At 34.9% G+C, this 18,756-nt stretch overlaps 1 protein-coding gene across 1 annotated transcript in view; it reads left to right on the top strand.

The window, feature by feature from the left end:
- Positions 1-17,311, top strand: part of CNTN5 (contactin 5) — a 591,619-nt gene extending 574,308 nt beyond the window's left edge. Inside the window, exons 20-24 of the mRNA XM_085216325.1 lie at positions 1,068-1,177; positions 10,429-10,615; positions 11,057-11,169; positions 12,531-12,699; positions 14,110-17,311. Of these exons, the coding sequence (XP_085072451.1) occupies positions 1,068-1,177; positions 10,429-10,615; positions 11,057-11,169; positions 12,531-12,699; positions 14,110-14,213 (683 nt within the window). The 3' untranslated portion in view covers positions 14,214-17,311. The remainder of the gene's footprint in view (positions 1-1,067; positions 1,178-10,428; positions 10,616-11,056; positions 11,170-12,530; positions 12,700-14,109) is intronic.
- The last annotated feature ends 1,445 nt before the right edge of the window (positions 17,312-18,756 follow it).

Here is an 18,756-nt window from a genome sequence, read left to right as displayed (position 1 = left end):
TAGGCCAAGGAAGAAATTGCAGACCCTTCTAGTACATAGGAATACAAACCTTTATGCTGAGCAAGTGAACTTCACCAGAAAATTGGAGAGAAGCTAGTACAGTGTTCAAGCCTTCTCTCCATACCCTGTCCTGTGCAACTTTTCAATAACATTTAGGTAGTAAAGCAGAAAATCCAAAAGACTTCTTTAGCTCAAGTCTTGGATTAACACATGAATATTTTGGGACACTCCCCCAGTGCACTAAATGAGGATACAAATTTTTGCTATGGTTCAAAGCATATCTCAGCAAAGCTCTCTATGTATTTACCCAGATAATTATGCAGCCACCAAAGAAAGCTGGACCTCTATGAAGTGCTCACTTATTTCAAAGTGCAAAGTAAAACTTTACTATGCCAACCAAATTGGGCATCCCTAAGCCATTGGTGTGCACCTTTTCCATTCCCCTGCTGCATTACAGGATGTTCATCCCAGAGAAAGGGCAGGGATGACTGCCCTAGACTTACAGGTTCTCTGGTCCGGATCATCAAAAAGCCAGGACTACACAGCGTCCTACAAGTAGCACAGACTTAAGGCCAATGGGAACAACACAGATAATGAGAGGAACAATTCTAGGACCTCAAAGAGTAAATACTTCATAGGATTGACTGAGCACCATAGTTAGGTATCATTCAATCTGAGCTGCAAAAAAGGCACTCAAAAGCTAGGAAGAAAATGAACGCTCCATTTATTTCTGAAGCAAAGCTGATGAAGTAGGATGAAAGGTAGGGGGAGGAAGGAGGTCATTTACAAACATAAAAGATTTAAAAAAAAATCATAAGGGATCCTGTCACAGTTTATTGCACCCGTCATCAGCGATAAGATATTGATGTAGCATGACACAAATAAAGAAGTACAACAATAATAATCTCTTTATCTTGTTCAGTTTTTCATGTTCCCCATAAGTGTCATACCTTCTTGTGAGTATTAAGGTAGAATAAAGGAAGCAAATGACAGTTTCAGATGGAGTGTTTTTGATAAATACAAGTTGTTACAGTGGAGGTTTATTGTTTCAATTTTTCTTAATACAGAACCCACTGCTGCTCCTATCGATGTCAAAGCTACGAGTTTGTCTGTATCAGAGATTCTTGTTGCGTGGAAACATATTAAAGAAAGTCTAGGAAGACCACAGGGATTTGAGGTATGAACACAGAATATCATAATGAGAAGTCTTGTTGCTTTTGCTAGCATTGCATTCTGTTAACATGTGGAGTAGTTAAACTTCAACAGAAAATATACTCATTTTAGCATACACATAACTAGTTGCAGAACAATGGTCACAGCTGTAGCACTGGCACATCTTTTATTTATTTGTGCTTGAAAACTGTTCAACACCAGTTCCCATAACATCTCTTTGACACTTCAAAAAGAGCTGAAAGAACCACAAGTGACCCAGCATGCCTCTTTCACAGGCTGGGGAAGATTAGGTATTGACTGTTTCCAGCTCCAAGTGACCAGTTCAAACTTGTTATTATTTACTGAGAGCAACCAATATACAGAAAATCAGTCTCTGCCATCCCTGTGCTCTCACCCAGCAGCGGCCGGGGGGCATCTGCTGGGCAGATCACAAAAGGTCTGATGGCAGGAGGAGAGGCAGCAGCAGCACTGTCAACAAACAAAGGGAGGGCTTGGAAACAGCCCTCTGTGACCTGTGACCTGAAACCAGCATTGGCATTGGACCATCTTGGTCCTGTGGATCCAGTTGTATCTTCGGATCCAGTTTAGATTCTAATTTTCCAGGAACAGATTGAAACTAGGACTAAACTTGTCCTTAGGGGCTACTATGATCCATTCTAAACTTGTGGTTCGGCTATGCTGCTACTCAAGAAATAACCCAGTTTGACTCAATTTACTGGTTTGGCAGTGCAGGTTATCTCACCTACTTTAGTCATTTTAAGAGTGCTGATCCTTTCCTTCTTGTCTGCAGTAGCAAAGAAAAGACAGTAAAGAAGTAAATTTGAGGCAGATACTAATGTAATGGATACTCAAAGACTGACAGGTTGAATCTGAATATAAATTACAGTACAGCAATTAACATTATTAATATCATTGAATAATATGTTTACTCTCACAGCGCATGCAGCTTGAATATTTTGTAGTACAAGTTGCCAGAATTTAATATAGCTTCTTAAACTCATCTCCTGTGTAGCGTTGATTTTTATTTTAAATCTTGAAAAAATATATTTTTTTTCCTCCAGCAAGTCCTGAAAATTTTATTTTCAAGGAAAACTCTGAGCTAAAACTTTTCATATCCTTCATGTTCTTGTTATTAACCTTTGGCAAATGCATGATAGCTCTAATATTGACTAAGAAATGTTGGTTTGTGTTAATCTCTGCCTTATGATCAAATTAAAATGATGTTCCAAGTTCAAAGATTCTGTAAAAAAATCATTCAGAACTTATATTTATCCTTTCAGCCTGCATATATGGTATTTGAAATTGTGAAGAAAGATAGCCTCTGAGAGCATTACATATTAAAGTAGCCCTCACTTTACAATATATAACTTAATTTCCTTTGTCCAAATCAGATATGAATTAAGTAAATGAACTAAAAGATTTCTGAATGAGGCATGGGCATCTGGTTTCAATAAGTACTTATTTCTCTCATCTTCTTCAATAACTCTTTGAGTCCTTGTCGTGTAAACCATGATCCAAAAGCTTACATCATCCCAGCACTACTATATTGAGTCCTCAGAAAATTTATCTGCAGAAGTGTTATAGTCCTATCATAAGTACACAACTCCAGCAACAATATCATACTTTAATACTCAAAAGAGAAACTCTTGCTGTTGCCCCATGTTCTGTTGGCCAGTGAAGAACTGGGGCAGATTTGCTCTCCAGCCCTTAAGAGGATCCTTGCATGCTGCAAAGAAACTTTATAGAATCACAGAATGGCTTAGGTTGAAAGGGATCTTAACAATCATCAAGCTCCATCCCCCTGCAATGGGCAGGGTTACCAATCAATAGATCAGATCAGACTTAGTCCATTCCTAGGAGGTCCCAGCTTTACTCTGAGTTGTGATGACACCATTTGATCCTGCCATACTTTCTCTGAGGAAACAATGCCATCCTCACACTCCTCAGTCCTTCTCAGGTAACCACAAAAGGACTCCTGACAGAGAAGTGTGCTGATTCACAGTCTCCTCTACAGTTCAGTTTTTCCAGTTCAGTTGTAACAATCTCTGAACTATGTTTGAGTCTTGTGATCCAATAGCACACTAAAACAATATGTACCCTCAGCAGCATATCTGGTCAAGAGCTGGGATTAGGCAACCATCACCAATGCCCTTTGAGAGTAAAAACATGTGCACCATCACCATCCATCCACCAGAGCCATCACACATCCAGCCTTGGGCTGGACAGCCATGTCTAGTACAGCACATTTACTGCACAGTTTAAACACAGTTACTTTATTCTTTTTCCTACATGATTTGCTGTAGATTCTTGCTATTAGATATTCCTTTACAATTTGTTCAGGCTGTGACCATGACAAGAACCCCCAGGTCTATCACTTGTCTGAATTTCTTGCATACATACACTTCCATGCTAAACTCTGCAAACTCTGTCAGTTCTCTCTCACTGTGCTTTAGCTCTGTTGCTCTTTTATGTTAAAAGTATTTTTACTATTTGTGTACAGCTTGCTTCTTGCAGTAAAAATGATACCTGACCATTTACCTTTAGGACTGCTATGTATAAGGAGAACAAAATTATATCCAATAGAGATTATTTTCACCTTACAAATATTGTCTCTGTCCACACTGAAGTGTTGCACTTGTTACTAATCTCTGTCTTCAATTTCCAGGCCAGGCTTTTATCCTTTGAAATAACTTACTCACTGCACCTTGTCTTTCTCTCTTTAGAAAGTTGACTTTTTTTTACTCCCTCTCAGGCATCTTGGCGTCTTTAAGTTACACCTACTATTTTTACCCTTATCCTCATTCCATCAATCACATTGATTCTCAAGATGTTCTGTGAGGTTTGTCTTACATCATTTTAAAATAAAAACAGACATTTTCTTTTTCAGATGAAAATATTTTCTCTAGAAATTTATTCTTTCATAACTTGAATGTGTTTTGCTTTCATTACTTACTTGCTACAAATCAGTTTCCTTAGCTCTACTGATGAGTCCTAGTAGTAGGTGACTCTGATGGACAGAACAGTGGACTCTTCATATTAGAGGTGATCTTCCTGTCCTGGAATGTATTTAGAACCATGGAGTGCAGCATGTTCCACTTAATTGCTCTACTGCCCTCATTGACTTCTTAAGAATGAATATGAAGGTTGTTATTGATATTGTAGTCATTAACATTGAACTTTATTAACACTTTGTCTCCTCACTGCTTTACACTAGTTTTAGGATTCTAGTCTGAAGACTACAGAGTAAATATTTCAAGCAAAGTATCTGTAGTTCACACAACACAAAAATGAAACATAAAAAAAAAAAAAATACCTGCTTCTTTCTGTCTCTTTCCATGAAGGAATTAGAGCCTTCTTTTGAGACTGTTGCTTTTATTTGAGGACAGGGTTAACTTTTTTTTTCCCTCTTTTTAGTCAGAATTTCTTTGCTTACTTTCTGACAAAGGACTATTTCAGGGAATAGTATTTGCCCTTTTCATTCCCAATCCCAGAAAGAATGATGTTCACAGCTGCCTTTGCTCAATAAACAGAAGAGTAGATAGTACTGCCCTGAATGATTCAGCAGGACAAAACACAATCCGAGGATGATATTGCTAGAGTTTTCAGTTCTGTTTTTGGGAAAGATTTTCATCAGAAAGGAGATAATAACTGAAAGGATCAGTGTAGTGAGTCAGTGCATTCCAGTGTCAATTTAGGAACTCTAAGTCCAATTTTGCTTAAATACTGACAGTATCTCTTTAAACTATTCCTTTGGCGCAGAAGGAAGGATCCTGTATAGCAAAAAATCTTCTCATCCCTTTCTTCATTTTTGGTGAACACCAATTTAAGCTAAAAACTGGTTTTCAAGGTTTTATGATATGTAGGACAGTGCAGAATACAGCTTGTAGCTCTAGTAATCCTGAAATAGCAAATAAAAAATATGCAAAAATCCAGTGACTTTGATAAAAAGATGAATGATTTCTTTTTTGTTAACAATTATCTCCTAATATAGAATTATGGTGGACCATGAGTATGGTGTTATCTCTAAAGCATGCAAAATAATCTGACCAGCCAGTTTGTTCTTATGTCTCAATTTGTATTCTGTCCATGGCCACCATAGCAGAGACAACCACCTACACAACTTCAGATTTCCTGGCCTTTTAGCAGTAGTATTATAGAAGGGGGAGGTGTTATTTTCCTAGTGGTTGAATGCTTGGTCTCTAATCAACAAAAGTGACAGAGGATTTCCTACATACAGACAAGTCTGGAGTGACCCAGTTTCACTTCAGCCCTGTTTGCACTTTGTACTAAGGAGTAATGAAAGGCACAGTAACTTGTCCAATTGCACATTGTCATCCCTGAAAGGCAGTGTTAACTGTTATGTCACATGAGTTTTATGCAAGGTTTGCAGTACTCATTTGCATCTTCCAAAGCACATATTATTCCTGACTTCAGTACAGATTTGTCAGCTGTCCGCTCAACCTTACTAAATATGTGCCAGCTACACTCTGATGAAGTAGAAGTAGCTTGAAAACTTTGTCAGAATGGTAGAAAAATATAGTGTGTGGTTAATACTGTTTAGAATCCATAACCTAAAGGTTATAAAATCTATTTCAGCCTTAGGCAATATTTTCTTTGTCACTCACTGGTAGGGAAGGGAAAAGGAAAGAATTACTGTCTGAAAGAAGATATTTTTTTATTTTATTTATTCTTTTCCAGCTAATATTAAGTACAGATCTCAAATCTCACGTCTTTGCCATTTGAATTCCCCCAAGGGATAAGAGCTTGACTAAGCAAATCAAAAGATTATCTTGCAACCAAAATGGATAAAAAACAGAAAATCTTGAATCTCTTTTCAAAGAGGAACATCTAAAAGTTTTTGCTCGTCCTTAGATGTTCTTTGTCTGTTTATACAATAAAAATTACATCTACATGATTTTGGAATTATTTTTTTTAATTTACTCAGGTATTACTTAAGGTAGATTAGAAAGAGTATATCAGTGTTTTTACCAAGGACTAGTAAAGCAAGACAGAAAAAGAGAAATAAGAGTTTCATCAGCCAGAATACGAATTTACCAGACTTTGCTTTTGGAATGAATGAATTTTCCCAAACATGTAATAAACAACTGGATAGCTTTAAAAATGTCAACTTATCCTATAAAATTACACAAATCCCTCTAAAATCCTGATCACAGGATTCCAACATCTTTTCAAGTCCCTAGGGTATGGATCACATTTTAGATCTTTCATGAGGGTCTCAAGAGATCCATGCTCTTTGCAGTGTCATGTGTGTCTTATGCATTCACTTTTGTTTCTTGAATAGTTTGCTACAAGACTGCTATTTTCTATTAACCAAAATCAGAAACCTAAAAATTTATTGATTTTTTTCATAGGAAAATATGACTAGATATTTGATGATATTTCTCAATGTTGAGCTACAATATGAGACTTCATCTTAGGTGTATGCAGGACTATGTTGAAGTATCTGAAAAAAGAGGAGGATGCAAGATATTCCAGGGAGATCCAAAGCCTAGGCTTATTGAACAGTGTTTTCTTTCTCCTTTTTAGTCAGCAATCATTATGATGAGAGTCATGTAACTGAGGTTGATTGGCATTTCTGCAGGAACATTTCATCTTGTTCTGAAAACAATCACACCGGTAGTTAGAGGTGATGCAAAGAGCAGCAGTAGATGTACTTTTCCTGTCCTAAGTGCTCGGTTCTACCACTGCTTTTATTTGCTAATTTGCTAATATTTGGGGAACTGCACACTGTGCAAGCTCAAGGAGCTAATAGATTTTCTGCGAATGATAATAAGAACAAGTTGTGTGAAATCTGAATCGTGGCTTCTCTTTTTCAGGGCTAGTAGCAGTTCTTTCAACTCACTTTTCTTTCCTTCTTCCAAGCACCTTCTATACTCTGAGATCTCTCCAAGTTCATTTTCAGTTACATCAGAACTGTTGGTGTTGGTAAATCAGAGAGACTGGGAAATTGTCTGTTTTATCCAGCCTACAAGAAACACCTCTATTCATTGTAACTACTTCAGGCTCATATTTGAAATGCCTTATTTGGAACTTTGGCCAACTGAAAGAATATCCAGACTGTAACTCTTACTGTACTGAATTTAGAGAAGAGAACCTGCTATTAGTTATTATGAAGTGCTATCATGAACATCATATAAACTGGTTGGGGAGAAAACTATTATTTAAGATATCTTTAAACCTAAAACTTTGAGAAAGTTGTCTGTGAGTATTAGAGGTTCAAAAATGTTAAGGTAGCAATGTTTATGATATGATGTCTTACTTTCAATAATTATTTAATAAACTGTCTGGACAAAGCGAAAGACGATGTGTTCCTGCATCTTCTCAGTTGTTTAATCATTATTGCCCTCTCTCCATCAAAAAGATATGGTTTCCTGGAAACTGGATATGAAAACTTTCCCTAGATGACAAACAAAAGAAAGAACAGACAAATTTTAAAACCTTGCAAGCAATAATGTATTAAACAAAGCAATTTTTTTTTTCTTTTTTAAAATATGCATTAAACTTTTATGATTTGGAACAGGTACTTTGGAATAGGTGATTTGGAACCTCTGGAACAGATTGCCTAGAGAGATTGTGCGACTTATTGTAGGCTACCTACTTTAGCAGGGGGGTGGATTCAGTGATCTCTTGAAGTCTCTTCCAGCCCCTGCAATTCTGTGATTATGTATTTTATGCTGTATGATATATTAATATTCAAAGTTATCATTAATGAAAACTGGTAAATCCTTTTGACCAATTAAGGCTACAGAAAATAACTAGTTTTTGTTAATGTACATATAAACGTACATAAACAAATCCTCTGTTTTAAGAAACCTGTCCAACAAATTTTAAGATCTGCAGTATTTCCATCCCAGTACAAATCAGTGTTAGCTTTCTCATCCGTTAAAAATCATTTGAGTTTTTTAATCACTTTTTCCTTCAGCTAATTTAATTCAACACATAGTTGTGTTCATATAGAGAAAGCTAGAAGCCTATTTTGAGATCAAAGTCCAAACTCACCTGGTAAAACTTTAAGGAGAATTTTAAAAGCAGGGACCAAACATTTAAAGGCTTTGAAGTACAGGAGATTCTGAAATAGAAACATTGCACTTGCATTTCACGTTTTTGCTCGTTAATAAAGCATATATATTAATTCCCTAAAATACAGCCCTATGCCAAGGAGCAACACCTTTGTCATGTGGTGTAGCAGTAATAAAGGAATATGCCATGATTATTTTTGCAGACTTAACATATAAAAATAAAATTAACTTCAGTGCCTTATAAGCCATGATGGAGAGCAGCAATATCTGGAAAATCATGTTTTCACAACAAAAAAAAGCTTCAGTGCAAAACCTGGGCTCTGCCTACTGTCATGTATATTGGGACATAGTGTGCTCTGAATTAGCTACCACAGTGAGACTTATTAAGTTACTTCAAATTTTTTTTCCTGGCTTTTTTACAGTAAGAATTTCACTGCTTATGCTGCATTTCCACGCCTGCCACTGTCCACTCACTGTCCACCTGTGTGATCTTGGGCAAACCTCTTTTCCTTCTGATCATTCTCTGTTAGATCTTTGGCAGAGTTGACTAATTGGTTAATAGGGTCTTCAGGACAACGACTCTCTCGTTATCCATTCATACACTGATAAAACTATGTGACTCTCAATATTATAGTGCTGTGTCTGTAAAGATGCATTAGAAGTAAAATGAACTCATCTAACTGCCCAGCAGACAATAACTAGATCTTCAGTCCTAAAATATAAATGAGTGGTTGTTAATTCTTTTTTCCTTCCAAGGAAGATGTGAATAGATGTTGCTACAGATACTAACAATGTTACTCAGACTTTCAGGAAGTGAAATACCTATGTATTTCAGAATTGTATTTATTTCAACAACTGTTGAACATAGCTAGATTTTCTATCTAATCTGTAATCAAAGTAAGAATTAATGTAATACGTACATAAATTTTACAATTAAGGAAGTTGATAATTGTGTTGGATCAAACTGATACACACTCCATCAAAGGGAACACAGTCACTTTATTCCAGTGAAGATATGACCTCAAAAGACCTCAGGTCTTTCTGAGTATATATATATATATATACACACACACACACACCTATATACCTACATACCTATATACCTATATACCCATATACCTATATACATATATATATGTAATGGCTGCCATAGCATAAAAGATCAGTATTGTACTCATTGATCTTATTTTTCTATGAACCTCTTTTTCATTCAGTATTTTCTGGGATATATTCTCAAAAGTATTGTATTTCCCATGACCTTTTTCTCAGAGGAAAATTTATCCAGATATAATATGACTAACTTATTATGAAATAACAGATTTCACAGAAAAGGTCAAAACGTGGAATAAGTGCAAGTAGTTCTCATCATGAAAAATGGTAAACTGAATATAGCTGTTTGAATGGTACATTAGTGACATCTTCTGTTAGGGAAAACAGTGCCCTGTGAGAAATAGGTGGAGGTCACTTAGATACATTTGTAAGAGACATTACTGTTTTGTTTTGTTTTTTTCCAGTTAAGTCCTGCAAATATCTGTCTCTGAGGAAAGAGACTAGACAAATCCGTAGCTCAGTATTAGGCCGTCTTTGAAATTATGATAAATTCAACACAACACCAGCAATATGGACCACAAACCACCAAATTTAGACTTGCTATGTCTGAAAAGAAAGGGCAGACTAATCAAAAATCAAATTGCATTTACAGGAAACATCTATATTCAAGAACTAAAACTGTATCCACTTCCTTCTTTTCATTCAGATAAGATTTTCCAGTTCAGTGCAAGATTTACTCAGGTATTTTGTTATTTCCTGTTCATTACATTATTAAAAACCTGGCAGCGCTGAGCTCTACAGAGCCAGGAAGTGAATATTGCTCATGTCATTTTTGAACTGATATGGCCTGAGCGTTCCAGGCTGAAGATAGATACTTCTTGTAATTTAAAAATGATTGAGCTCCTCTTGAATTCCCTGAAATACTTTTGACTTCCTGCCAGTGCTCATCTTCTAATCTTTGATCTTGCTAGTCACATCTTTCTGTCAGTGCACTGCAATTCAACATGCTTTAAGTAGTTCCATGATGTTCTGATTCTCACCACTTCAGACAAAAAGACAATCAGACAACAGACAGAACTGGCAAAGAAAAGTACCACAGGAAAATATGTAAATCTTGAGCATTCCAAATGTGTGTATTAATCTTTCCTTTATCATTTATTGTCAGATTGGTTACTGGAAAGACATGGAACAGGAGGAAGCAGCAGAAAAGGTGAAAACTGCAGGAAATGAGTCATCTCTCCTTCTGACAGGGTTAGAAGGAAATACGTTATATCACCTAACTGTGAGGGCATACAATGCTGCAGGGTATGGACCACCTAGCACTGCTGTGCGTGTAGCAACCAAGAAGTCCCGTAAGTGATCTCAGTAACTTTGCTCAAAGAAAGAAGCAGTCAGAAAGCAAACTCTGCCCTATTTATATATAATAAAATATGTATATATTATATAATGATTAGGAATCACTTATAGGTCTGATATGTGGCTTTGCTTCTATATAGAGATGTGAATTCATATGTCTTTACATTCATAACAAAGATAATTTTCCTAATATATAATGTATTTTTGACAGTTTGTAGGTTCTGAAGAATCTATGGGTTATCTATTAAATGATAATTCTGGAAAAAAATATAATGGAATATGGAGGAAAAAAATAATAGCAAAACTCCAGCTAGAGTTGGGAGCCTATTAACACTTGTAGTTGTAAATATAGTAAAAGACTGACATAATTTTGATTTGATTTTAAAGCAACTTTCTAAAAATATGTTTATGTATATGTTGTTATTTCTTCTTCCCAGCTCCCAGCCAAGCACCAAGTAATGTTATGTGGATACAGGACGGTTCTCATGTGTCTCTTGGATGGGAGCCAGTCAGACCTCTAGCTAATGAATCTGAGGTAATGGGATACAAGGTCAGTGCCTCCCCTTCTTCACAAACTTTCCTCTCTTCTAAACAATTATTCCTATTCCCTATTTTCTTTTTTCCTCTTGGCAGTTTTCTTGTGTATGTATACTATACAGATTATCTGAAATCAGTTTTCACTATAAAAAGCAATAAGTAAAATTGAAAAGTGCTAAATGTCCCAATATTTTCTGTGTTATGACTTTCAAACAGAGATTATAAACTAAGTAAGCTCTGAGTGTATCAATTCATCACATTTGACTGAGAAGTGGCTACTAATAAGATTACTTTCCTATGAAGGCTTCAATTTAACTGTGTGTACAGTAGGAGCTAACAAAGTGCAGAACAGTGAGACATCTTACAATGAAATAAGAATTAATATTTTTATGAAGGAAAAACATTTCTTTTTATGTTTAATGGTTTTTTAATTATTATGCTGTTGATGTTCAACAGTCATCTGGCATTTAAAATCATGAAGTTCTAAACAGCAAAATACCAATTAATACTTATTTGACAAATTATAAAAAGTGGTGGAGTTCATTAAAATTTTAAATTTAATATAAAAAGAATCTATGTTCTTAGTAAGGTTTTTGTGGGTAACCTGCAGCACACATATAACTATTTCTAGACTACAATCTGATCTCTCATTAGGTACAAGAAGAAATAACACCATGAAAATGTAAATTGATTCAGTAAGCCAGAAAATTATTTAACCTTTATCAGCAGTGCTGAGATACTGAAAAACTTTGAGTGGATGCTTTTTTACACCTCTTAGACCTTTTCATTATTTTTTTTCTGGAAACAAAAGTCCTTATGGTGAAATACCAAAAAGACAGATAAATACATTTATCCCACTTCACATAAGCATGAGTTTCAAAGGAGACACAGGGATAAATCTGAGCTATTTGGAGTTGACTTGGCCAGCTAAGGTAGACCGTAAGGACTTTATTTAGGGCATTTTCTTACGTTTGAAACTAAATTCTTTCATCAAAATTGTAAATATCCATATGAATTTAGGAATAAGAATTTAGTCAAATGAAACCCAAAAGGCATCTTAAAGAAAGTTTGTCAATTGGAAAAATATTGTGTAACACCTAACAGTGGAAGGCAGCAAGTCCTATATCCTTTCTTTGGATCCTATTCAAAATCTTTTCACATTCATTAATCACTAATATACTTGGCTGTTACTGTTTGGAAGCCATATGGTGTGGGAGGAGAGGGGGCAAAGAGAGTAGATGTAAAAGCAGATAACTGCTTTCCTTAACAAAATCGTGAAACAGCTAACATTTCAGTGACTGTATCATATGCACAGAATGTCTGGTATGTAACTTGAATGATCTCTATGACCATTATCTACTTTATTGGCCATAGGTGTTACTTAGGCAAGAAGGCCAAAGCAACAGTCAAGTTATAGAAACACAGAAAACTTCTGCGGTGGTAATTCTTCCTGATGTTGGTGTCTACATTATTGAGGTCTGTGCAGTCAGTGAAGGAGGCGACGGGACTGCTAGTCCCCAGATTAGAGTTCCATCTTATGCAGGTAAGGCTACACTTATATTTGGAAGAGTGGCAGATACAGCAATTATAGCAATGTTCATTAAAGAGCAAACAAACCTCTATTACTCTCTACCTGGAAAAAGTTGTTCTCACAGTTCCCTAGCAGTTAGATAAAACCACTGATAGCAATATTTATTTCCTATGCTATGGTCATCTAACACCATTTGAGATTCTCAAGAGTATCTCAGGCATCCATGCCTTAATCTTGAGCATCCATGAGCAAACAGAATATACAAGAAATCTGTGCATTTTTAAGGTTATATCTAGAAAACTAATTGAGTTATGGATGTCTACATGGGCAATAGGTGTCTCAAATTCCAGTGCAGTTACCAGAGACATAATCCATAGAGACAAGTAGTCAAGCAATTCAGCAGAGAGCCAGAATTTAAATATTTTTACATAATTTGGCATATAAAGGCAACAAGATGTTTTAAGGTATCTCAAACTTTTACTCAGAGCTTGTAGATATGATACAGGACTTAGAGGATACATAGAATGCACCATTATGCACTCGAAGGAGGGAAAACATCTAACATAGCTAAAATGCCTTCAAGTATTTTCATTTAGGTATCAGAATCACCTGTGTGTGTCCATGTTAGAAAATAAGTTGTGCTTCTCTGTGAGTTCAACTGATTCTCTTGATTAGATATGATTTAATAATAAATCATAATAATAACAGTATCAGTGTAATTATCATTATGTAACTGATGACAGCTAACTTCTTTTTCCTCAGTTGAAGCAATATGTTAAAAGAATTTAAAGTATCACTGAATTACAAACTTAAGAAAAAAATGTCTGGATTAGTGGGAAGAAAATAAATAAACAACATTGTCTTTTGCCTAAGAAAATACGGCATCTTAATTCTAACTTTCTAATAACACTCACTTCAATTCTATTAAACACTGTTTTTGTTAGTTCTTCAGGAGTATTATAAAGAATCTAGGCTTAAAACTTCAATCTATACTTAAAGTTTCAACTGTAATTAAGAGATTCTGCTCTGATCTAAAAACATCACTGGCCTACAGGTCAAAAAACCTAGACAAACATCAGTATCAACCATAAGCTTTCATTTTTTCTTCCAAGAAGAATGTTTGCAGGGCACCTTCTGCAGTCTAATTCTTTATGAAGACTAAGGCATGAAACTTACCTGTTCTCTATGAATTTTCTATTAATTTACAGAGTGAATGTGAGAATTCAGTATGTGAGTTTCTATAGATATCATCATAACGCCTCATTTCCTTATGTCTGTCTAGGAAACCTAATTTGGTTTTGCTCTGCCCAAAAGTTAGACTTTTGTTCAGTATTAAAGAATACAAATTTTGAGTAAAATTTAGTGTCTAAATGTACTGAGATTCATTTACAATGACACTTCTTTAATTACTTTCCATTTCAGGAGGTAAAGTAACAAGTGCTCAGTCCACCTTACATATCTTCTCTACTTCCTCATCCTCTGTAACATTGCTTTTGGTACTCATGGTTCCTTCAACTTCATGGTGAAGACTGCAGACTTTGTTGTTGTTGCTATTTATTTGCTTTAGCTTGATAACAACAACAGATGGAGTTTTATGTCTGTGGAGCAACAGGAAACCCAAGCTAATGCTTAAAGACCCATAGAAATACCTGTGGTGCACTTAGAGGAGTGTTGGAGACACAGTCAAAAATTCATCAGGTTTTTTTCTCTTAAGTTTTTGTAAAAGTCCTCTGGGAAAGGGGACATTTCTTGGCCCAAAAATATGCAGATTGTATGTAATAAACTTTTGTAAGCAAATGTAATTTCTGTCAAATGTACTTTACTTTTATAATATGTTAAATTTTGGTGACCCCAGTTATGTATCATTAGGTGTTTAAACAATGGTGTCTAGTACAGTACATCTGTTTGGTTCAGAAAAAACAAAACAAAACAAAACAAAACAAAAAATACAAAAAAAAAAAACACCAACTTTCTTTAAGTAGAGAATAAAGTTTGATACAAGTTCGTCTAACACTTCTTGCATTCCACATGGTTTGCTATTCTTACTAACAAGAGAGAGAGAAAAATATAATTGACATATATATGCTTTGCAAAAATACCAAGAGTTTGTTCTTAAAATACATAAATACACATTAAAATAGAAATATATATATATTGTCAATACAATACTAGACAGAACATTCAAAAAGTGGCAAAATGGAGTTGAAAATAAGCCATTTGTTTTATTTTAAGATAAACTGAAACTAATTGATTATAAACTTTAAAGGAAACAAGTGCCATTGTTTTTCATCAAATACTGCATGATTTAATGTCAAAGCAATCAAGTATTTATTTTCAATAGGAAATTAAAAAAATATATTCTAATGCATATGGCAATGAAAACTCCACTGGGCGTTCAAATGTGATATACACTAGGCTGCTAAGTGGACAAATAAAGCAATCCAAGAAGATAAAGCTACTTTTTCCAACCACTTCCTTCTTTGTTTTTCTTCTGGGCCCATTTTATTAGATAACATTCTATACTTCATATATTTGGTAGTCCAGTTAATGCATATATAAAGACATATAACAGAGCATTAATATTTTGGAATGTAGTCATTCACACATACATACTATAGCAGGATAAATCTCAGAGAATAGTGTGTTTGAAAAAAATGTTTGTATAATTATCAGTGAACATTATTCCAATTATTTTGTTACCTAGAACTATTTCTATAGCTCTATAGATAAAATTATTCTGATAGGAATTGTGTGCTATCAGTTCTAATCCCTGCTTTTGCTGTCCAAAACCTTTTTTCACTCAATACAAAATTTGGACAATTTTTCTACATGTGAAGACGTTTCCATATATTGGCACCTGAATCAAAATGATCCCCATTGTATATGATGTGCGTGTTTGTACAGTTAAGGTACCATGTGCTGTTACGAGGGATGGTTTTTTAGCATGAATGTCTAGCTACTGTGACAAGAATGAGCACACTTCATCTGGGAAAAAAATTGAAAGCGTTTAAGAGGCAAGTCTTAATAGCATATTTCTTCTAACTGCCCATCCTTCTAAAAATTTTGATGCAAATGTGTTTTGGTTTATAGGTTCTGTGACAAAAATGCTATTATTTTGCCAGCTCACTAGCAAAATAATATTTGGAATTAAGATGGTATACTCCAATTATGCCCTTTCTTAGTATCTTTAAACTAGTAGCCAAGGAAGTGCAATGCTTGCTAGGTTAAAATCTGACTGATGACTACATTTCTTTTGAATATTTAACACTGGAATTTTTCAGAGACAATTCAACTTGATCCTTTATTACTTTATTTGTTGGTGGAGATTGGATATTAGGAGAAGGTTCTTCATGGAGAGAGTGGAACAGGCTTCCCAGACCAGTGGTCATGGTGTTGAGGCTGCCGAAGTTCCAAAACTATTCAGAAATGCTCTCAAAATATGGCTTAGTTTTCAGGTGGCTCTGTGTGGAGTCATGAGTTGGATTTGAAGATTCTAGTGAGTCCCTTCCAACTTGGGATATTCTATGATTCTGTCACTCTATGACACCCACAAATATTAATAAATAAATAAATAAATAAATAATCTGAAGATGTAAGCTTCAAATGTACGTAGTTAAAACTAGGTAAGCAAGGGTGAGATAATGAGCTGAGCCCAGAATGCTGTACAGTTACAAACAGAAGACCTGCTTGTATCCACCCCTGCTTGTAGGAAAGCCTATGAGGTGAAAGTCAGGAAGGTGGAATGCACCAAATAATAAGCTCACAGGAAATAACTACCTGTTGTGGTTTGCAAAGCAGCAGCATTGCTACTGAGCAGAGAGCTTGCTCTAGCAACCCATCATTCTTCAAAAGGTTAAAATGAACAAGAATGAAGTGATGAACCAAAAAATAAAAAGGCTATTTTATAAATTTACTAAGCATAATTTTGTCTATTTTTTATACAGATGCTTGCCAATCCAGTATGTTTCAGAATATTCAAGAAGGCTAGAGTCACTCCTGGTGACAGTTTAGTTAATTTTCTGAATACAATAAATGGCTGTGCTTAATAAGAATGGAGGTCCAATGAGGAGATAGAGCTACATCTAGCTATATCTCAATCTCTAGTACAAAATGCAGATAGAAATACTGACGTACCATCAGGTAATGCATTTGTAATGCAGGGACAAAAAAGGAAATGTTTTATATTCAACATGAACAAAATATGTTTATTAATATATTTAGATGCAAAATACATGTTTTAAATGTTTCAGTACCTATGTATTACACATTTGTTACTCTGTAGTAGAATGTTTCCTTATCATGACATATTTTTTAGTTGTATTGAAGAACTCTTTCCTTTTTCATGTAAAAGTTTGTAATAGTGCAGTCTAGCATCATTGAGGAGACTGTATTTTTGTATAATGCCACAATATCTGTCTGGAAAAGAACAACAATTAAGAAAATTTGTTTTGCAGTGAAAAAGAAAGATACCATCATGGCCCACATCAAAATGTTAGATATACTGTATACAATCTGTATATATACTATATATAATGGTATATAACACGTGGAAGACACAGTAATATAATAGTTCCTGTGTACTGTTCTTGTAACATTAGATCTTTTTAATAAATAATTCTCTTTTTATTGACTTTTATCTATCTCCTGTCAGCTCCTGAACTATGTTGGTAGAGAACAAAGTGACACAGACGTTTCTGGATTCCAACAGCAACAATCTTCTATTTACATGATTTTCAAAAAGAAAACAGTGAATCTGGAACACTGACTGTGGAAATTCAAATAATTTTTGCATCTTTCTAATTTCTGATCTATGTTGGTTTTCCTGGGCAGTTATTACTTTCATAACTGATAACTGAAAGCCACAAGGAGGCTGGATCTTTTAACATGAAACTATAAGTAACAAACATTTCTAAATAAGAGCACAAATTAAACCCAGAGATAAAAGCTCTCTGGAATGTTAAAAGAACTTGAAAGACCTCTGTAAGAAAGCCACCAAGGACAATTCATTGTAGTGAAGTAGTTTCTAGGATTTTTCTGGAATGTGTCATAAGCATCCCATAGCCACGTAGGCACAGAAGCACAACACAATCATTTCAAGTTCTACTGAAAAGTATCGTTTCTTTGTCTTATACTTGAAACAATTTGTGTAAAAAAAAAAACACAAGAAAAAAGATGATTTCAAAAAGACACTTAACCTTTTTGGGGAAAAATGTAATAGCGGATGACTCAATTATAGCAAATATTTTCCTTTTTGATATTTTCATTTGACATTTTAATAATCCCCAAACACTTCTTTATGAAATGCATGTTTACAGGGTAAGTGACATTGCAAAATACTAAGAAGTCAAAAGGATCATTCTAAAAATAAAAATAGATTGCCGTAGCCACCATTAGAACTGAGACTTCGATTTCAAAATGGGTATGGCTTAAATAGAATATTATATCAGAACTTCCATTAAATTAGTTAGGAATGTCATGGAAAAGTGTAATGGCCTGTTTTTGCTGACATGCAGAACTGTGCATATAGAAAATCCATATCTATCAGAACTTTTATCAGACCACAATCCATTCTTGCCTTTTTATGGCAATTATCTCAGTTCCTCTGAAGTTATGACACTTTCTTTCTTACTTTCTTCTTATGTTTTGAAGTAAAACGTCAGTAACAAAATGAGCAGCACTTTATTACAGTAAGTTAGTTGGCTTTAGGATATTACAAACAGCCTCCCTTAGCATGTCTACCCACAGGCTGCTTCTAACAACACATGCTATGAAGCTAAGCTCTAAGACTTTTTTCTCAATTCTAGTAAATATAGACCTGACCATTGACTTTGCCTTTATTATGGTACACCTTGTATGATACATCTTGTATCTCTGTGGACACCTAATCTCAAAATTATAATGATACTTAAACTACATAGGTAATAAAATGGTATGTAATGTTGAAGCATGCCAGAATGGAATAAGGAAGGAAAAAGACAGAAAGTATATTTCAATGTCAATAAATGTGAGAAGAAAATCTAAACTGTGCTTATCTCCTGCTAAGCATAGAATGCTCCCCTCAGGAAAGGG

This window comes from Meleagris gallopavo, chromosome 1, assembly GCF_905368555.1.
Source record: "Meleagris gallopavo chromosome 1, MGAL_WU_HG_1.1, whole genome shotgun sequence".
In the NCBI taxonomy this organism is placed as follows: domain Eukaryota; kingdom Metazoa; phylum Chordata; class Aves; order Galliformes; family Phasianidae; genus Meleagris; species Meleagris gallopavo.
The sequence above is the reverse complement of the archived record's forward strand: the minus strand, read 5'-3'. Positions and strand labels throughout refer to the sequence as shown.